General features: G+C 31.2%; 1 protein-coding gene and 3 long non-coding RNA genes across 4 annotated transcripts in view; 2 read left to right on the forward strand and 2 right to left on the reverse strand.

The window, feature by feature from the left end:
• Positions 1–4,719: 4,719 nt before the first annotated feature.
• LOC139495118 (uncharacterized) lies at positions 4,720–12,631 on the reverse strand. Its single transcript, XR_011657259.1, has 3 exons — positions 12,371–12,631; positions 7,696–7,805; positions 4,720–5,869 (listed from the first exon to the last, which is right to left on the reverse strand). It is a non-coding gene; the product is annotated as an uncharacterized lncRNA (long non-coding RNA).
• On the forward strand, positions 5,716–7,461 carry LOC139495120 (uncharacterized). The gene is made up of 3 exons (XR_011657261.1): positions 5,716–5,817; positions 6,023–6,248; positions 6,704–7,461. It is a non-coding gene; the product is annotated as an uncharacterized lncRNA (long non-coding RNA).
• Positions 12,632–13,071: 440 nt separating the features above from the next.
• On the reverse strand, positions 13,072–17,480 carry LOC139495119 (uncharacterized). Its single transcript, XR_011657260.1, has 8 exons — positions 17,186–17,480; positions 16,641–16,684; positions 15,798–15,841; positions 15,505–15,532; positions 14,743–14,786; positions 13,902–13,945; positions 13,610–13,637; positions 13,072–13,114 (listed from the first exon to the last, which is right to left on the reverse strand). It is a non-coding gene; the product is annotated as an uncharacterized lncRNA (long non-coding RNA).
• Positions 17,481–17,807: 327 nt separating this feature from the next.
• The window catches only part of LOC139493966 (epidermal growth factor-like protein), a 41,531-nt gene continuing 40,051 nt past the window's right edge, over positions 17,808–19,287 (forward strand). The window contains exons 1-2 of the mRNA XM_071282135.1: positions 17,808–17,856; positions 18,500–18,601. Coding sequence (XP_071138236.1) covers positions 17,808–17,856; positions 18,500–18,601 — 151 coding nt within the window. The remainder of the gene's footprint in view (positions 17,857–18,499; positions 18,602–19,287) is intronic.

Below are 19,287 nucleotides of genomic sequence, written 5' to 3' on the forward strand. Positions count from 1 at the left end.
GAATGTGGTTACTTCTGGTCATCCTACACATATATTGACTATGGTTACCTCTGGTCACCCTACACATATTTTGAAAATGGTTACCTCTGGTCACCCACACAGAAATTGGCTATGGTTACCTCTGGTCATCCTAAACAGATATTGAAAATGGTCAACCTTCAATCAATTGCCTTATGTTACCTTTGATCACAATTCATAAAAAATAAATTTTGGTTAGCATCGGTTATCTTGGTTCACACTTTTTGCGCTTCTTTAATAATTACTATAGTAACTTTTGGTCGCTGTACACATATATTTAATTATGTTGCCATTGTCAACAAATACATATAGCAATTGGCTTTTTTGGAATGTGGTTACCTCGGATCACCATACACATAAAAAAAATTATTTATCTTTAGACACCATGCATAAATATTGAATTTAGGTACTAGTACCTTTATTAACTCTACTTTGATGTTTAATTTGGTAATCTCTGGTCACACTACCAAGATATTGAATGTGGTTACCTCTGGTCACCCTACAAAGATATTGAATATGGTTACCTCTGGTCACCCTACACATATATTGAATAAGGTTACCTATGGTCACCTTACACACATATTGAATAAGGTTCCCTCTGGCCACCTTACAAAGATATTGCATATGGTTATCTTTGGTCACCTTTAAAGATATTGAATATAGTTACCTCTGGTCACCCTAAACAGATATTGACTATGGTTACCTCTGGTCACACTACATATATTTTAAACATGGTAACCTCTGGTCACCCACACAGATATTGGTTATGGTTACCTCTGGTCATCCTACACATATATTGAAAATGGTTACCTTTGGTCACCTTACAATAAATTGGCTTATGTTACTTATGGGTTACAATTCATAAATAATGAATATCTTTGGTCAACTTAAAAGATATTGAATGTGGTTACCTCTGGTCACCCTACACATATATTAAATATGTTTAACTCCGGTCCCCCTACACAGATTGCGAATTCGGTAACCCTTTCATATTATTGAATGAGATTACCTCCGGTCATCGTATACATATATTAACTTAGGTAACCTCTGGTCACCCTTTACAGATTTGGAATGTGGTTACCTTTGGTCAACATACACAGATATTAATTTTAGTAACCTCCGATCACCCTTTAAAATATTGCCTTAGGTAACCTCTGGTCACAATGCATAATTAATGAATCTTCATTGGAATCGGTTATCTCGTATCACACTATACAGATGTTAAATTTGGTTAACACTTCCAGTAACATTTTACACAGTAAATGAACGTTGGTGTTTTCTGGTCAAATTATACAGATGTACTGTTGACATTGGTTCTGTACATGTCAGTACTGGTATTGATCTATGATATTGCTACAAAAATTGATTAAATTTTTATATTTCCTCATTTGTTTTAGAATTCACCAGAATGATGCTGTAGCTGAACACGAGCTATGCACACAAATACTGAAGGAGGAGATAATTTTCTACCAAGAACTGAAAGAGTAATTATTCTTATATATAATAATGTACTTTTGTAAATTTTAATGACTGATATAAGCATAATGCTGATAAAGAGTAATTCAGAAATTACTTATTGGTACCCTGTTTTATTCTTCAGACATGGCTGGATTGCCTTATGTTTAAATGACATATTTTTTACAGTACTCGTCTATCCAATTTCGTATATGTTTTTGTCCGTAAAATGATTCAATGAGAGCTGTACAGATGAGTTTTCTGTAGACTGAACGTATATCTGACTTCTTATAATAGATTGTTTGTATTTTTTTTTATCCTTTTGGTTGTTTTTAGTGCTACACTTGTTCACAAGTCATATATTTTGTCAATATATTTTACATTTTTGTCTTTTTCGGTTTTAATTGAGGTTATTTAATATGAGTACAATGTAGCTAGTTTGTCGTTTTCTCTTCCATTAAATGAACATGATTTCAACATAAAATATATAATTCATACTCATACTTCTGGACTTTAAATATGTCACATTTACATTGTAGGGGAGTACAGCCATTAATAATTATTTACCAGACTGAAGCACAAAGAAACAGAATGATGAAACTAGCAGAAAATGTGGTGTTTTTAGATGCTACATATGAAGGTATATACTTATATATAATCATGGAAATTTCAATTTAAAATATTGATACGTTTAAAAAAATTGAACTGTGTGACAGTAAACTTACAAAATAATGTGTAAGGATTAACTGCCTATGGTTATTCATTCTATGCTGTTGTTGCAAGAGATGAACAGCAAGGCCGGGGCACTCCTCTTTCGTACTGTATCTCGTAAGTTGATACTGGTGAAGTTGTCAAAATATTTCTGAGATCTCTGAAGACTACGGCTGAAAACCATGGATTTGATTTCTGACCAAGGTTTGTGAGTATCAATGTTGACAATATTTCGAATTCAATATCATTGCTTATTAACACTTTTCATTTTCGTCTTATTTTTTGTTTACAATTAGTTACATTATTCGGAGTCAACACCAAATCTGATATGGATATAAAAGATAAATAAAGGCCATTCAATTATACTTTTTAATTAATTTGTCTGTAAAAAATACAGGTTAAACTATGACATTATTCACATATTCTTGCTGTGAAAGTTATTCGACAATTGAACAATAGACAATGCTATGAAAGATTCATTTAAAGAAACATTTTTTTCCTGCATATCAAAATTAATACAATTAAGGTCAACACAAATTTCAGTTGAATTTTGGCAAAGAATATAAATATTTTTGCATGATAATATTTATCTCATGGACTAATGAAACTTACAAAAACATCAATTTCCTTAAAAACGTTTGAGAGTGATCTATGGGAAGGCCATAAAACCAAAGCATGTAAGATTAATTCATAGTCAGGTTTACATATAACATAATAATTAAAGCTTTGTTGGGCTTGTTTCCAAACTTTTCATACACTAATTGGGAATCTAATTGATATAAAAAAAATAAGAATTTACAGTTATTTACAAATTAACAAATAGAATAAAACCAATATGAGATAAAGATACAAATTGTTGATACTGCAGTGTTATATTTTGTTTACTAGATCTTTTACGCGCGTCTGGCGTATACAATTATAATCATGGTACTTTTGATAACTATTTACACCACTGGGTCGATGCCACTGCTGGTGGACGTTTCGTCCCCGAGGGTATCACCAGCCCAGTAGTCAGCACTTCGGTGTTGACATGAATATCAATTATATGGTCATTTTTTATAAATTTTCTGTTACAAAACTTTGAATTTTTCGAAAAACTAAGGATTTTCTTACCCCAGGAGTAGATTACCTTAGCCGTATTTGGCACAACTTTTTGGAATTTTGGGTCCTCAATGCTCTTCAACTTTGTATTTGTTTGGCATTTTAACTATTTTGATCTGAGCGTCACTGATGAATCTTATGTAGACCGAACGCGCGTCTGGCGTATAAAATTATAATCCTGGTACTTTTGATAACTATTTATGGTAGACAGAGATACCAAAAAAATCAGCGTAATTAATGAAGTATTCCCAAACAGCCCCGTTTTACTTTGCTGGTTTCATGTTTTACAGGTATTATATCATTCAATATATGTATCATACATTTTACCTTATTCTTAATGGGAAAATACGTTATTAAATGGGAGTTATTCTGTGAAATTTCACTCTATTGAATCAATAGGTATTAAATGCATTGGATTTAACATTTTATATCTTGTTTTGTTGATAAGCCTGAGGTCAGTTTTGATTTAATAAATCAACTCTTTCGCATTAATACTTTCATAGATCAAATATTATCTTGTTGATCATGATATATGCAAGACAATATTTAATTATTATTATCAAGAAATCTTTAAGACATGAACTAAATATAAATGATTTGGTTTACAGGCTGTGTACAGATTTTTGAATAAAAAAGAATCTGGTGTATCAGGACCCATGCACGCACAAACCAGAAAAAAAAGTTATGGACTATATCAGAACTATGAAAATATGTACCAAGGTAGTCAAACGTGCTAGTTAAGACAAATAAAATATAATGAACCTATGATACCACAGTGAAATAGAATAATTTTTAAATTGGTCAATAATTTTGAGTTGGTCCTGACAAATTCAAATAATGTATTCGAATATTAAATATATACTAGGTGAATGTTCTGATATTTTTTTTTTAAACAGTCTAATATGTAGAGGATGTGAAACATTGTTTTTAAAAATTAATCACGAGTTTGTTGCCTCACAATGACACACGATTGGTTATTGATATGTTAATATTATAAGAAAAATCCCTGTAGAAATGAGACATCAGTGGGATCTTTTTCTCTTTTTCCAATACTGTAATTGTTTTAATATCAAAAAGTAAAAACACAAAAATACTGAACTCAGAGGAAAATTCCAAAAGGAAAATCCAAAATCAAAAGGCAAAATCAAAAGTCCAAACACATCAAACGAATGGATAACAACTGTCATATTCCTGACTTGGTACAGGCATTTTCTAATGTAGAAAATGGGGGATTGAACCTGGTTTTATAGCTAGCTAAACCTCTCACTTGTATGACAGTCACATCAAATTCCATTACATTGTCAACGATGCATGAACAAAACAAACATACTCAAACAGTAAAAATGTCAAAAATAGGGGTACAGCAGTCAATATTGTGTTATCATCTTAATATCACTAAAAAACAACAAATGAAACGAAGAAGTACAATAAGGCAAAAAGACGATAAATCATACCAACAAGATTTTTCAAAATGAGTCAATTAAAACGTAAAATTTATTATAAAAAAAAATACAATCAATGAATTTTGGTTGATAAAAGATAAAAAGAACCCACTAAAACATATAGCAATGAATCTCTATTGAATTATATCAGTAAAATAATTTAAAAAGTACAAAGAGTTGCTTGATGCGATTTAAAGATCTTACCTTTAATTGTACAATGCTTATGAGTACATGCGTGTTTAATCTATAAATTCTGTTTCTTTAGTCAAAAGAAATGTGTCAATATAATTTTTCATCAACAAAAAGATTTTTCTCAAAAAGTTCAAATGTTGCAAGAGAAGATGCCTTCCAAATAAATAACAGACTACTTGTTAGACAACTGGTGTACTGACAAATGGTGATGTCGATGGGCCAACTATGGAAGACATTTTTTTCATTACGATCAAGATAAACAATAACTTAGTTGAAAGGTTATTAATATATTTTATTACTATACACCTTATATATTACAAGATCGAAATTTTAAGCATCATCTAATTATTATCTATTTGATAATAGTAACTAAGTCTATTTTATTTTGGGGAAAAATTTTCTGAACTGTCTCTGTTTTTATGACCTGAAGTATAAAAAAGTGTTACACTTTGTCTAAAACCTACTTCTTCGTGGGTAACCAAAGACTTAAAATGATATAAACTATACAATTTTTTAACTATACGGGGAGATTATTGCCGTTCTTTCATGATAGGGTTGTGCAAATTTAATACAAATATCATAATCGTCAATGCAAGTCGATAATTACATAAAAGCAGACAAAATGAAAAATGTAGTCTAGCAAAACCTGATGTGAATGAAAACATTAAAACAAAAAATATAACGCTACTTATAACATTCAAATGTATACACATTAAAATTGTATGTACTTTCTATTTGTACATTCAAACATAAAGCATAAATTCAAAGTCATTAACATATTGTCATTTTCAGGTTTTTCCTGGGCACGAAATACTATTTCCTTGGTGGGTATGCCAATAGCAGAGTAGAGGACTTTATATTCCTACTCCATGGAAATGTAACTATGTTTTATGAGTTAGTAAGTTTAAATTTGTCACAATCCTGTTCTTCTTATCGTTCACTTGAATCGTCTGAAATTAGAAGGATCATTTCAATTTAAGATGCAATAACATTGAATATTAAATACTATGAATTCATTTTTTTTTAAGAAATAATTTATTAATAGATCTTTGAATTATGTTTTCATAATCAAAAACAAATTAAAAAAAACATCGTAATTTTAGCTATCTAGACGAACTCGCGAAGATTGCTGGCCTGAAAAATATGGGAGGACAGAGGGAAGACAAAAGTAAATTGACAGCAGAGAATATGCTCAAGGCAGAACTCGACCGACTGTGCAATGGACTTCATCCACAGAATGCACTGTTTCATCACAGACAGCATTTAGGACGATTTATAATGTGGACATTGTCAATGTAGTGTGCAATTGTCCAGCTGCAACAACAAGAGGTAAGTTTTTTTTCATTATCTTAAGTCAGTTCAACAATGTTTAAAAGTACACCATCAAGTATGAATTGTTGAAATCAAGATTATCAATTTCGGGTGCCGTATATGGTCCCGGAAATGCTTAGCCTTTTGGAGCACCTAATATTACTTCAGGTTTTTAGTGGAATTCGTGTTGTTTATTATTTTATTTTTTTACTGTTGTTGTAAATGTCTTTTGGGTTTAGAGTCTCCTCGGTTTTGATTGTTTTTGTCTTCCAACAAGGCGTTAATAACCGTCATCAGGTTGTACAAGTGCAAATACTCATTTGCCTCATCAAATTTTCTAAAACAATGCGATCCAATTTAAGAAAATCTTTACTGAATGTTCATTAGTGGTTTTGTTTAATGTTTCTACAGTTGAAAGTAAACCATAAAGGTACAATGCAGTTAGATATGTTCCATTCTCTACTATTTTTCAGGAATGTGTAAGCATGTTCATTTAGCTGAATTTATTGCTTCTTAAGGAACATCGACCTCACTGTAGAGCACAGATCAGAAGCAATAGATGTATTTAATGCAGAACAATATTTTTTATGACAGAGATAACAATCAGGTAGAGGTTTTGTCCAGATTGGGAAATGTATCAGTTGTTAATTTGACCTCATTCATATGTACATGTTTTGCCAATAGCCATGGTATACATTGTGTTTGTGTGATGGTAGCAAAAATGGTAGTTCCATCACCTGACATAGAGTCTACCGCAATTGATGAAACAAGACAACAATTAAAGGAAGACAAAGAAACAACCGACCAGGCTATTAAAAGAAAAATTGAGGAAATCAATATATATGTAAACAATAAAAATTTCCTAACAATTGACGTGATAAAATAAGACTATTTTACAAGCACTCACAACGGCATTACATATTTGTAAGACAACCAACTTTTCCAAAACAACAAGAAAGCGAAAGCAACAACCGCTGTTTCCAAGCAGAAAATCCAAAAGTTAAAAAACTGATCATGACTATTTAAGAAAGCCGAAAGTGTGTTCTGAAAAAACGGAGGCGTAAAGTTAATGATGATGGCAGTTTCAAATCTACCCACAGAAAGAAAGGATCCATTCGTAAACCATTTCAATGAAAAAAATAATGAAATGTTATACTGATTTAGAAGAACTGCTTTTTCTTGATATTCATTCAAAAATTGGTATGTTACATTGATGCATAAAGGATTTAAAAGTAGGACATATACAGTTTGCTCCTGATATGTTTTGCAAAGATCCTGATGTTACCAAATGTTTATAATTTAATATAACAAATGCCTATTTCTAATGAAGATTTTGTCAAGCAGATAAATTGAATACATTGGACTAGGTCTGTTTGCTGTCTCAAGAAGGTAATATGTTTTATGCAAATGATCAAATATGTTTTAAGTTAAGATAATACGTGTGGTGCGTCTAATAAATTATTACCTGGCAGCATTGTCTGTGTTGTCTTCCAAAAGGCATTAAAAACGTTCCCATGCATTGCCTTGTTAACATTTGTTTTATTTAGTTCGCCTATAACATGGCCAATAATTTCTCTGCAAATATAAGTTAAGACAGCAATTTTATAATTACAGGACATTTCTTTACCTACATGATTTTATATAAAGACACCATTTTAATTCTTCTAGTTTTAATAAGAATCATTTAATCTAAACAAAGAAAAGACTTTACAAGAATGCATTTTATTTTATTGGCTTAAATATTCTTTTTAAAAGGTCAAATTAAATAGTAATTTGTACATCAATAATGATAAGTCAATTGTTCTACCTAGCTTTCCGATAAAAATGTAGTGTGGATTAGTTTATGACCAGTAAGAAGTAGATTGTATATGATTTTATAGTTAGTAATCTAACGATGCTATTAATTCTAAAATGATTGATTACATGTCAGTTTGCTTTGATAAGTTTATTATTTAGTACATAGAGAAATATGAAACTTGCACAACCTTGAGTTGTTTTTACGTTTTGGTCGGGTTGTTGTCTCTTTGGCATACTCCCCGTGTCCATAGAGTATATATTCAAACAGAATCTATTTTTGAACAGCTGGTAGTATATTTGTAGATATAGGAAGATGTGGTGTGAGTGCCAATGAGACAACTCTCCATACAAATAACAATTTAAAAAGTAAACCATTATAGGTTAAAGTACGGCCTTCAACACGGAGCCTTAGCTCACACCGAACAACAAGCTATAAAGGGCCCCAAAATTACTAGTGTAAAACCATTCAAACGGGAAAACCAACGGTCTAATCTATATAAACAAAACGAGAAACGAGAAACACGTATATATTACATAAACAAACGACAACTACTGTACATCAGATTCCTGACTTAGGACAGGTGCAAACATTTGCAGCGGGATTAAACGTTTTAATGGATCCAAACCTTCTCCCTTTTTCTGAAACAATAGCATAACATCACAACAAAGAAAAACATACGATAAAATATCAATTGGCAGACTTAACTCAATCAAAAAACGTATGATTAAACAATGAACGAATAAATTTGATCTGCGATATCTGAATACAAATGCACAGTTAATTAAATATTAGAGACAAACATTCATGACCAAAAAGCTAACAAACAAATTCAAAAACAGGACATGACTGAGAAATATTTAACCAATCAATGTTCACTTTAGAAAAAAACCGTTTTTTTTATAATCTTGAAGTTTATACAAATGTTGTAAGAATAAGTGAAGATATTACAAATAATCAAAGCTGGTGTACAGACAAGATCCGTATAAATAAAAAATGACAAAAAAGCATTATAAACAGTATCAACAGGTCGAATTAACAAGAAAATACGATTTGAGAGTACTCGCAGTTACTGACAGCTAGTTAAAAGCCAAAACCAATTAATAATAAAAAAATCATGCATCAGAGACTAAAATCGACTAAAACACATCACAGGGATTTAGTATTTTAACGTCATTAATAGTCAAAGAAGACATGACTAGTGCAATGCCAAAAATAAATGTATCGACAGGTAGTAGTATAGTGAAGAGCGACTTCTATAGAAATAAAAGTTAACGTGTCTGTGTCTCTATACATCTCGCCTCAAAAGATAATGAAATTTAGTTATGTTTTAATTTGCTAGTGACAATATCAATATTAGTGCCAATGTGAACTATATTCAGAGATCTTATTACAATATCGGTACGATAACCCTTACTTATAAGTTTGTTTAAAGGTTCGATGAGTTTACAAGGATCACATAGTGATTTCCTCGCTTTAAGTACAATATTACCATAAAATTTAGGATGTGAAATACCATTTTTAATAAGCTTTCTACAGGTATAGCCAAATTTACTAATCAAATCTTTGTATCTATGAAAGAATTTAGTAAAAGTTTTAAGTAATTTATGGTATCGAAATCCCTGACACAACAATTTACCAGTGATGCATTGATTACGTTCGTTAAAATCTATGACATCAGAACACACACGGGCAAACCGAACGAGTTGCGATATATAAACACCGTATGATGGAGCCAAAGGCACATCGCCGTCTTAAAAAGGAAAATTAACAATAGGAAATGAAAAATCGTCTCTTTTGTCGTAAATTTTAGTGTGAAGTTTCCCGTTTGAAATTGAAATGTCTAAATCTAGAAAAGGACAACTGTTGCTGTTTATGTTAGATTTAGTTAAAGTAAGTTCGTTTGGGTAAATTTCTGAAGTATATTTAGAGAACTCTGGATTATTCAACGAAAAAATATCATCCAGATAACGGTAGGTATTTTTGAATGTATCAACCAAATGTAACAATGATGGGTCTTTACTGAGTTTGGTCATAAACTGAGATTCATAGCAATATAGAAATAAATCTGCTATTAAAGGGGCACAGTTGGTGCCCATAGGAATACCTACTACCTGACGATACACTTTATCGCCGAAACGTACATAAATGTTATCAAGCAGAAAGTTTAAAGCTTCAATCATATCCTCACATTTCCAGTAAGTGTATCTAGCATACTTTCCCTTTTCGTTACAGAAAAAGGCCTTAAACGAGTTACAGCAAATAAAATTACAATGAGATTTTTCAAAAGACCATTTTATCAAATACAAAAACTTTTTCTTTATAAGATTGTGTGGAAGTGTAGTGTACAGAGTAGAAAAATCATAACTGTCAACAGAATTGTAAGGACCATTGAAAGCATGTATTTTATCTAAAACCTCTAAAGAATTTTTAACACTCCAAAAATAATTAATACCATTATTTTCATAAGCTTTATTACAAAAGTTAATAACCAGTTCTTTGATAGTAGTAAGGGAGGTGGTTAGAAGCACTGATAGATTAGTAGTAGAACACTTACTGGAAGCGGAGATGAAACGGAATTTAAATGGTTTTTTGTGTAATTTCGGTAACCAGTACATGGTAGGGACTTTCAAATGTTCGGAAGATGCTTTAAGCTGGGCAGTGGCAGTGGTATGCTTGTTAACGATTTGACTCTCTGTGGTGCGCACTGACCTGAATGTAGAGGAATTGATAATTTCGTTTTGAAGAACTTTCGTGTAGTATATGCGTCACACCACCACTACATTATTTGCTGCCTTGTCTGCCGGTACGAACACAAACCGCTCTGCGAGTACCTTGAGTTTGTTTTTTATTCTAGAAATGGGTATATCATGGTTCCTATTATTAATTTCAGAATTGTTTTCTAAATGAGATATTCGAATATCAACCGTATTCATAATTTTATTCAAATAACTGTCTAAAGATTTTTTATCGGATTTTTCACGTTTGCACCAATTTTTACAATAGGCGGACAGAGCGTCTTTAATGACCTGACGACACTGTTTCCAATCTATTGTAGATGGAGGACGGTAGTTCGGTCCTTTCTTTAGAAAAGTTATGACTTCACGGTCATCGACGATGTTGAGGTCTCCTGTGATAACATGACCATAGGGAACATATTTAAAACTAGATGTTTCGCAATCTCAAGTGGAAGGAACATTATTTTCTATATTGACGTCTGTTGTTATTGACGTATAATTGAAAATCAAATTTCTGCTTGGTTTTTTATAAGAATACGAAATAATGGGTTGTTCTATATTATCAAAATATGGAGGTATTAAGCTATAGACAGAAGAGTCATTGAATATGCTAGACAAATTAATAAAATCAATACCTCTATTTATATATTTTAATTTGAGAAAATGTCGTTTATGATTTTCAGGTTTATCAATAATAGGAAAAAGCCTGTGATGACAAAAGGCTGTAATAATACGGGTGTATTCATAAAATGGGCTAAAAAAAGAAATTTTATCACACTCCAGAAAAATAGCATATAATTTACTTATAGGTATCTGACCCAGTTTGCATAATACTTGATGTCTGCCATTATTCTTTATTATAGATAACAGATCAGCAAGTGTATAATTTATACGATGTTTAATACGTTGATTACGGTTCTTGCGTTTACCATGAGACCTATTATTTCTAAGTCGTTTATCAACAATATTAATGACATCGATATGAGTTTTAGATATGTTCCCCTGCCCTAATATTTTATCATTTAGACCGAGAGGATAAGCTGTTTGAAGTCTTTTTATCCAAAACAATTCGCGAACTTCGCGTGATTTTTCAAATTGCTTGTGCGATTCTCCTGGTTGTTTTTGAACGGTTTTGTATCATGTTTTTTAAAATTTATTTTGATGTGTCATTTCTCTGTATATTGAAATGATAACTACACATTTCCATTCTCAATTAACACAATTGTTCATTTTCTATATATACATTTGTAGACCTCGAGTGCAAAAAGATAGATTGCATTATAGATTTGATTATGAATTTATGATCTAAATTTTGTTTCAAATTTAGTCTAGAATAATTATTGAAACAGATAAGCAATTCATTGAATAGATGAGAATACTCAGTTTATAATAGATTGTTTAGAAGATGAATACATAATGATCATGGTATTTGGAAAATGTATGTTTTATATATTTCATGTTAATCTAGATGTTTGCATTTTCTATTGTGTGTTTTATTCCATACTCTTAGTATGTAATAAAGATGTCAAGAAGACGATTGCTTTTGTAGCCAATATAGATCCAATGTTCGTAAAATCTGAACAATTGAATTCCCCTCAAACACTTACTTAGTGTTTTCAATGTCACCCTTTTTTTGGGGGGGCAGATGTCCCTTTCATTTTTCGGCATACAGCCTTTTTGGTTGATTATTTATCGACAAGAGCCTCGGTTAAAGTATTTAACTTGATAGTCAACATCATCTGAAAATGAAGTGAGATACAGTTGTGATCTTTTCTTGCAGTTAAGCTACAAAATATATGTAATAAGACATATTAAGCACCGTTATGAAAGTTCTTACAACTTGAAAAAATGTCTTACAGATTGGCAAAGCGACATGTATAGGATTCACAGTAGACATATGATTTCTAATGATACAGTTATATACCGAGATTTCATAAACTCAAGCATGAACAATATTATGGGCACCACATAATGAGAGGGATCTGCTAACCATTCTAGATAACCTGAGACCACTCTGGTTTTTGGTGGGGTTTATGTTGCTCAGGTTTTTTTTTATATTGAATTATAATGATTGCAATTTGAATTTCCATCTTTTTTTCTTTTTTTTCCCTCAGCTTTGTCAGTTTGTTCTCCAAATTTCAGTTTGATTGTTCCTTACCTACTACTCTATGAATGCTTTTTAAAAAAAACACGAGATCACCAATGTATGTGTTTAACCAGCAAAAACTGTTTTCTTTGAGAATCAAGTGTATTCACTAATATACAATAAAGTTCTATAGTCTTGCTGAACCAGTAATGCATATCAAAACTGTTCTTGTTCTTTTTTCCTTTACTCGATTGTCTTACATTTCCTACAAATGATAAAAAAAACATAACATGACTTATGTTTTGATGACCAGAGGTAACCAAATCTGAAATCAGCATACGGTGACTAGAGGTAACCAAATCCAATATTAACATAAGGTGGCCAGAGGTCACCAAATCCAATATTAACATTAGGTGACCAGAGGTCACCAAATCAAATATTATCAAAAGGTGACTAGAGGTCACCAAATCCAATATATGAATAAGGTGACCAGAAGTTACCCCATTCTAGCATGTTAATGCCACCAGAGGTGATCAAATCCCATTTCTGGTTAAGATGACCACATGTAATCAAATTAAAAATTTGTGTAAGGTAACCAATAAACAAAAAATGATTTGTTCAATCAAGCCTAAGTGGTCATTTTACCAGAAACGATATCAAGATTTAAGTTCAAAAAGATAATAGTTGCAGCATTATATAATCATAGTGTATGTTTCCATCATATTAAAGGTTTGACACAATAAATTAAATGCATACATACCACTCTCAGCTACATTTTCTGAGGACTTCTGAAAAAAGAAGATAAATATATGATAATTGTATTAGTTAATTCAATTTTATTTATCCAAAAGTATCTTAAAAGGATCAGTATTATTTTACTTAATTATCAACTGTCAATGATCTTGGCAATGTTTGCAAGGTCAATGATTTTTCTTAGATTTGTTTGTAGATGATCATGAAAGATAATGTTCATTGTGTAAAGTTTTATCGGCATATTAAACTTAATGTAATAATATTCTATATTCTTGTTGAACCCATAATGTATATCAAACCTGTTCTTCTTCTTATTTCTCTTTCTTTCGTTGTCTCAAACTTTCTACAAATGATATAACAACAAGTTGTATGTGAATGTTAATTACCAGAGATAACCAAATCTGAAATCTGCATAAGGTGACCAGAGGTTACCAAATCCAATATTAACATAAGGTTACCAGAGGTCACCAGATCAATATTTACATAAGGTGACCAGAGGTAACCAAATCAAATATAAACATAAGGTGACCAGAGATAACCAAATCCAATATAAACATAAGGTGACCAGAGATAACCAAATCCAATATTAACATAAGGTGACCAGAGGTCACCAAATCTAATATATGAATAAGGTGACCAGAGGTAACCAAATCCAATATTAACATAAGGTGACCAGAGGTCACCAAATCCAATATTATCAAAAGGTGACCAGAGGTCACCAATTCCAATATATGAAAAAGGTGACCAGAAGTTACCCCATTCTAGCATTTTAAGGCCACCAGAGGTTATCAAATCCCATTTCTGGTTAAGATGACCACATGTAATCAAATTAAAATATTTGTGTAAGGTAATCAATAAACCAAAAATGATTTGTTCAATCAAGCCTAAGTGGCCATTTCACCAGCGACGATTGCAAAAAGAAGTTTAACATATGATAATTGTATAAGTAAATTCAATTTTATTGATCAAAAAGTATCTGATGAGGATAAGTAGAAATTGACTGAAAATTCAAGGATTTTTCTTAGATTTGTTTGTAGATGATCGTGAAAGATAATGTTCATTGTGTAAAGTTTTATCGATAAATAAAACTTAATGTTATAATATTCTATATTCTTGTTGAACCCATAATGTATATCAAACCTGTTCTTCTTCTTTTCTCTCTTTCTTTGATTGTCTCAAACTTTCTACAAATGATATGAAAAACATCAACTAGTTGTATGTAAATGTTAATAACCAGAGATAACTAAATCTAAAATCTGTATCAGGTGACCAGAGGTAACCAAATCCAATATTAACATAAGGTGACCAGAGGTAACCAAATCCAATATTAACATAAAGTGACCAGAGGTCACCAAATCAATATTTACATAAGGTGACCAGAGGTAACTAAATCCAATATAAACATAAGTTGACCAGAGATAACCAAATCCAATATAGACATAAGGTGACCAGAGATAACCAAATCCCATATTAACATAAGGTGACCAGAGGTCACTAAATCTAATATATGAATAAGGTGACCAGAGGCAGCCAAAACCACAATATTAACATAAGGTGACCAGAGGTCACCAAATCAAATATTATCAAAAGGTGACCAGAGGTCACCAAATCCAATATATGAATAAGGTGACCAGAAGTTACCCCATTCTAGCATGTTAATGCCACCAGAGGTTATCAAATCCCATTTCTGGTTAAGATGACCAAATGTTATCAAATTAAATATTTGTGTAAGGTAATCAATAAACAAAAAATGATTTGTTTAATCAAGCCTAAGTGGCCATTTTACCAGAAACGATAGCAAGATTTAAGTTCAAAAAGAATTATAGTTGCAGCATTATATAAGCATAGTGTATGTTTCCATCATATTAAAGGTTTGACACAATAAATTAAATGCATACATACCACACTCATCTACATTTTATGAGGACTTCTGAAAAAAGAAGATAAATATATGATAATTGTATTAGTAAATTCAATTTTATTTATCCAAAAGTATCTTATGAGGATCAGTATTATTTTACTTAATTACCAACTGTCAATGATCTTGGCAATGTTTGTAAGGTCAAGGATTTTTCTTAGATTTGTTTGTAGATGATCATGAAAGATAATAGTTCATTGTGTAAAGTTTTATCGGCATATTAAACTTAATGTAATAATATTCTATATTCTTGTTGAAACCATAATGTATATCAAACCTGTTCTTCTTCTTATTTCTCTTTCTTTCATTGTCTCAAACTTTCTACAAATAATATAACAACAAGTTGTATGTAAATGTTAATTACCAGAGATAACCAAATCTGAAATCTGCATAAGGTGACCAGAGGTTACCAAATCCAATATTAACATAAGGTGACCAGAGGTCACCAGATCAATATTTACATAAGGTGACCAGAGGTAACCAAACCAAATATAAACATAAGGTGACCAGAGATAACCAAATCCTATATAAACATAAGGTGACCAGAGATAACCAAATCCAATATTAACATAAGGTGACCTCTCTGGTCACCAAATCTAATATATGAATAAGGTGACTAGAGGTAACCAAATCCAATATTAACATAAGGTGACCAGAGGTCACCAAATCCAATATTATCAAAAGGTGACCAGAGGTCACCAAATCCAATATATGAAAAAGGTGTCCAGAAGTTACCCCATTCTAGCATGTTAAGGTCACCAGAGGTTATCAAATCCCATTTCTGGTTAAGATGACCAAATGTAATCAAATTAAATATTTGTGTAAGGTTATCAATAAACAAAAAATGATTTGTTCAATCAAGCCTAAGTGGCCATTTTACCAGCGACGATTGCAAAAAGTAGATTAACATATGATAATTGTATAAGTAAATTCAATTTTATTTATCGAAAAATATCTGATTAGGATTAGTAGAAATTGACTGAAAATTCAATGATTTTTTCTTAGATTTGTTTGTAGATGATCGTGAAAAATAATGTTCATTGTGTAAAGTTTTATCGATATATTAAACTTAATGTAATAATATTCTATATTCTTGTTGAACCAATAATGTATATCAAACCTGTTTTTCTTCTTTTCTCTCTTTCTTTGATTGTCTCAAACTTTCTACAAATGATATGAAAAAAATCAACTAGTTGTATGTAAATGTTAATTACCAGAGAGAGGTAACCAAATCTAAAATCTGCATAAGGTGACCAGAGGTAACCAAATCCAATATTAACATAAGGTGACCAGAGGTCACCAAATCTAATATTTACATAAGGTGACCAGAGGTCACCAGCTCCAATATTTACATAAGGTTACCAGAAGTTACCAAATCCAATATATGAATAAGGTGACCAGAAGTTACCCTATTCTAGCATATTAAGGCCAACAGAGGTTAACAAATCCCATTTCTGGTTAAGATGACCACATGTAAACAAATTAAATATTAAATATTAATCATGAAACTAAAAATGATTTGTTCAATCAAGCCAAGTGTCCGTTTTACCAGAAACGATTGCAAGTTTTAAGTTCAAAAAGATTTATAGTTGCAGCTTTATATAAACATAGTGTATGTTGCCATCATATTAAATGTTTGATACAATAAATTAAATGCATACATACCAATCTTATCTACATTTTTCCGGGGACTTCTGAAAAAAGAAGATTTCCTTCTAGTCTGTGAATCGAACATTTAAAACAAGGTGTAATCACAAATGACAAATCATGCAAATGGATGAAACAAATATTTTGCTTTGAATGACTTAATTAAACTTAAGTTTGTGTTACTCATTGTATTCAATTTCTCGGTATGTTAATTTTACTTACAGACGGTGACAGGCTCTAGATCTATGGTGTATTGCTAAATAGAAAGAAAAATTGTCTATTTTTAGTTTTCTATTAATAGAACTACAATATTACTACACAGAATAGTACTATTTATAGGGTGACCAGTGGGCACCGTTCAGCGTAACTATTATCCTTGTGCTGTCGATCCAGGTAATAATCTATATTTGATGTAACGCGTCTTCTGATTGGCTGATATTGTCCAATTAACACATTCGGTCGTAACTGTCCGTTATTTGTTAGGCCAGGAGATTGTATTAATGATGGAAGTAGTATTTATAAGATTCATGATTTTTTTTGTAATTTCTAGAACATGTTTAAATGAAACATTAAAAATGTTTGCCTCAATGATTAACATTAGAAAATAATAAAGTTTGGTCGTAAAGAATTTTCTTAGTGCATGTTTAAAGCAATTAATAATACCAAACATCAATTGTTTTTCGCAGGAGGTAAGAAATAATGCCAAGAAAATATGTCTGTGGTGCTTAACATTTGGCGGATTGTTTATATATATTCTTTTTTATACAGCTTATTTATAGGTATTCAACCATACAGTTCAATGACGAAAACTTAGATGAGATTTAAAAAAAAATCATTTCGTTTGTTTGTTTATAATCTGACAATATTTTATCGACTGTTGAACTTTGGGCAATGACATCTTTAATGAGCGTAGCTAATTCAACCCACATAAAAATAATGTGATTTGAAATCTGCATTCCTGCTAGACATATCTGCGTATTTATATCATAAGATCGCTTTTATGAACATTTTGACTTAATCTATTCCTGGTTTTCAGTGCTTTAGGGATTCTTCAAGTGTTATGCCAGTTATGTATCAATCATTAAAGCTACTGTTGTTTGTACTTTCAACTCGTTTCTGCTGCCGGAATCCGTATAGGTTTCGTTTGACATCTGTGTTCCTTTTTATTTTTTTAATTAATCAAGAGAATCCGAATGTGAAGTTCAATTTCTAATTCCGTTAGTATTCTATTTCCTTCTGGGTTTCTATAAAAAAAAAACTATAAACATGTTAGAAAAAAACAAACTCATTAAAATAATGCCATAAATGTTGATGCATTTGCACGTTTTACAGGACCTATATGTAATCAACCTGATCAAGTGTGTGCTGTATTCTGTCCCTTTGGTAATGTACTGGATGAAAACAACTGTCCAATATTTTGTAAATGCAAAACAGGTAATGATTTGCTGCTTTATATTATTATTATTATTGACTGTGTTTCCTCATAATATACAGATATCATATCATTTCATTAACACAACATTAGAAACAAAACACACACAAGAAAAACACATTAAGACAGTTCATAGAATCAAAGAAATTGCAACAACAAAAAAACGAAAATGCCTTTACCAATTTTTGAATATGACCGATGTTATCAATTTGATTGATGTGTTTAAACTTGAGATATTGCCATTTGTTTCTGGACTTTCCGTTTTGATTTTTTTTTCGGGGTTCTATGATTTTATTTTTACTTGCGTTAAAGAGTGTTACAGAGAAATGGATCTATGCTGATAAATATGTGTTTTACCATCCTTTTTTATCTAGTTAAGTATGTAATTATATGCATTTTAATTGCGTTCAACTGCTTACAAAAATACGTGCGTAATGTCTCAATTCAACGCCGGTTTCCGATTCCCTATATGTTTATAGCATACATACTTATCCTCGTGCATTGATTCGGATCGTTAAAAGGTGTACTATTGTTTTAATCCTATTCTTCCTGTTATAATGCAGGATCTGCTTACCCTTTTGGAGCACCTGATATCACCCCAAATTGTGTAAGGGTTCGTGTTGCTTAGTCTTTAATTTTCTATGTTGTGTCTTGCGTACTAATATTTGTCTGTTTGTCTTTTTATTTT

This window comes from Mytilus edulis, chromosome 11 (genome assembly GCF_963676685.1).
Source record: "Mytilus edulis chromosome 11, xbMytEdul2.2, whole genome shotgun sequence".
Lineage (NCBI taxonomy): Eukaryota > Metazoa > Mollusca > Bivalvia > Mytilida > Mytilidae > Mytilus > Mytilus edulis.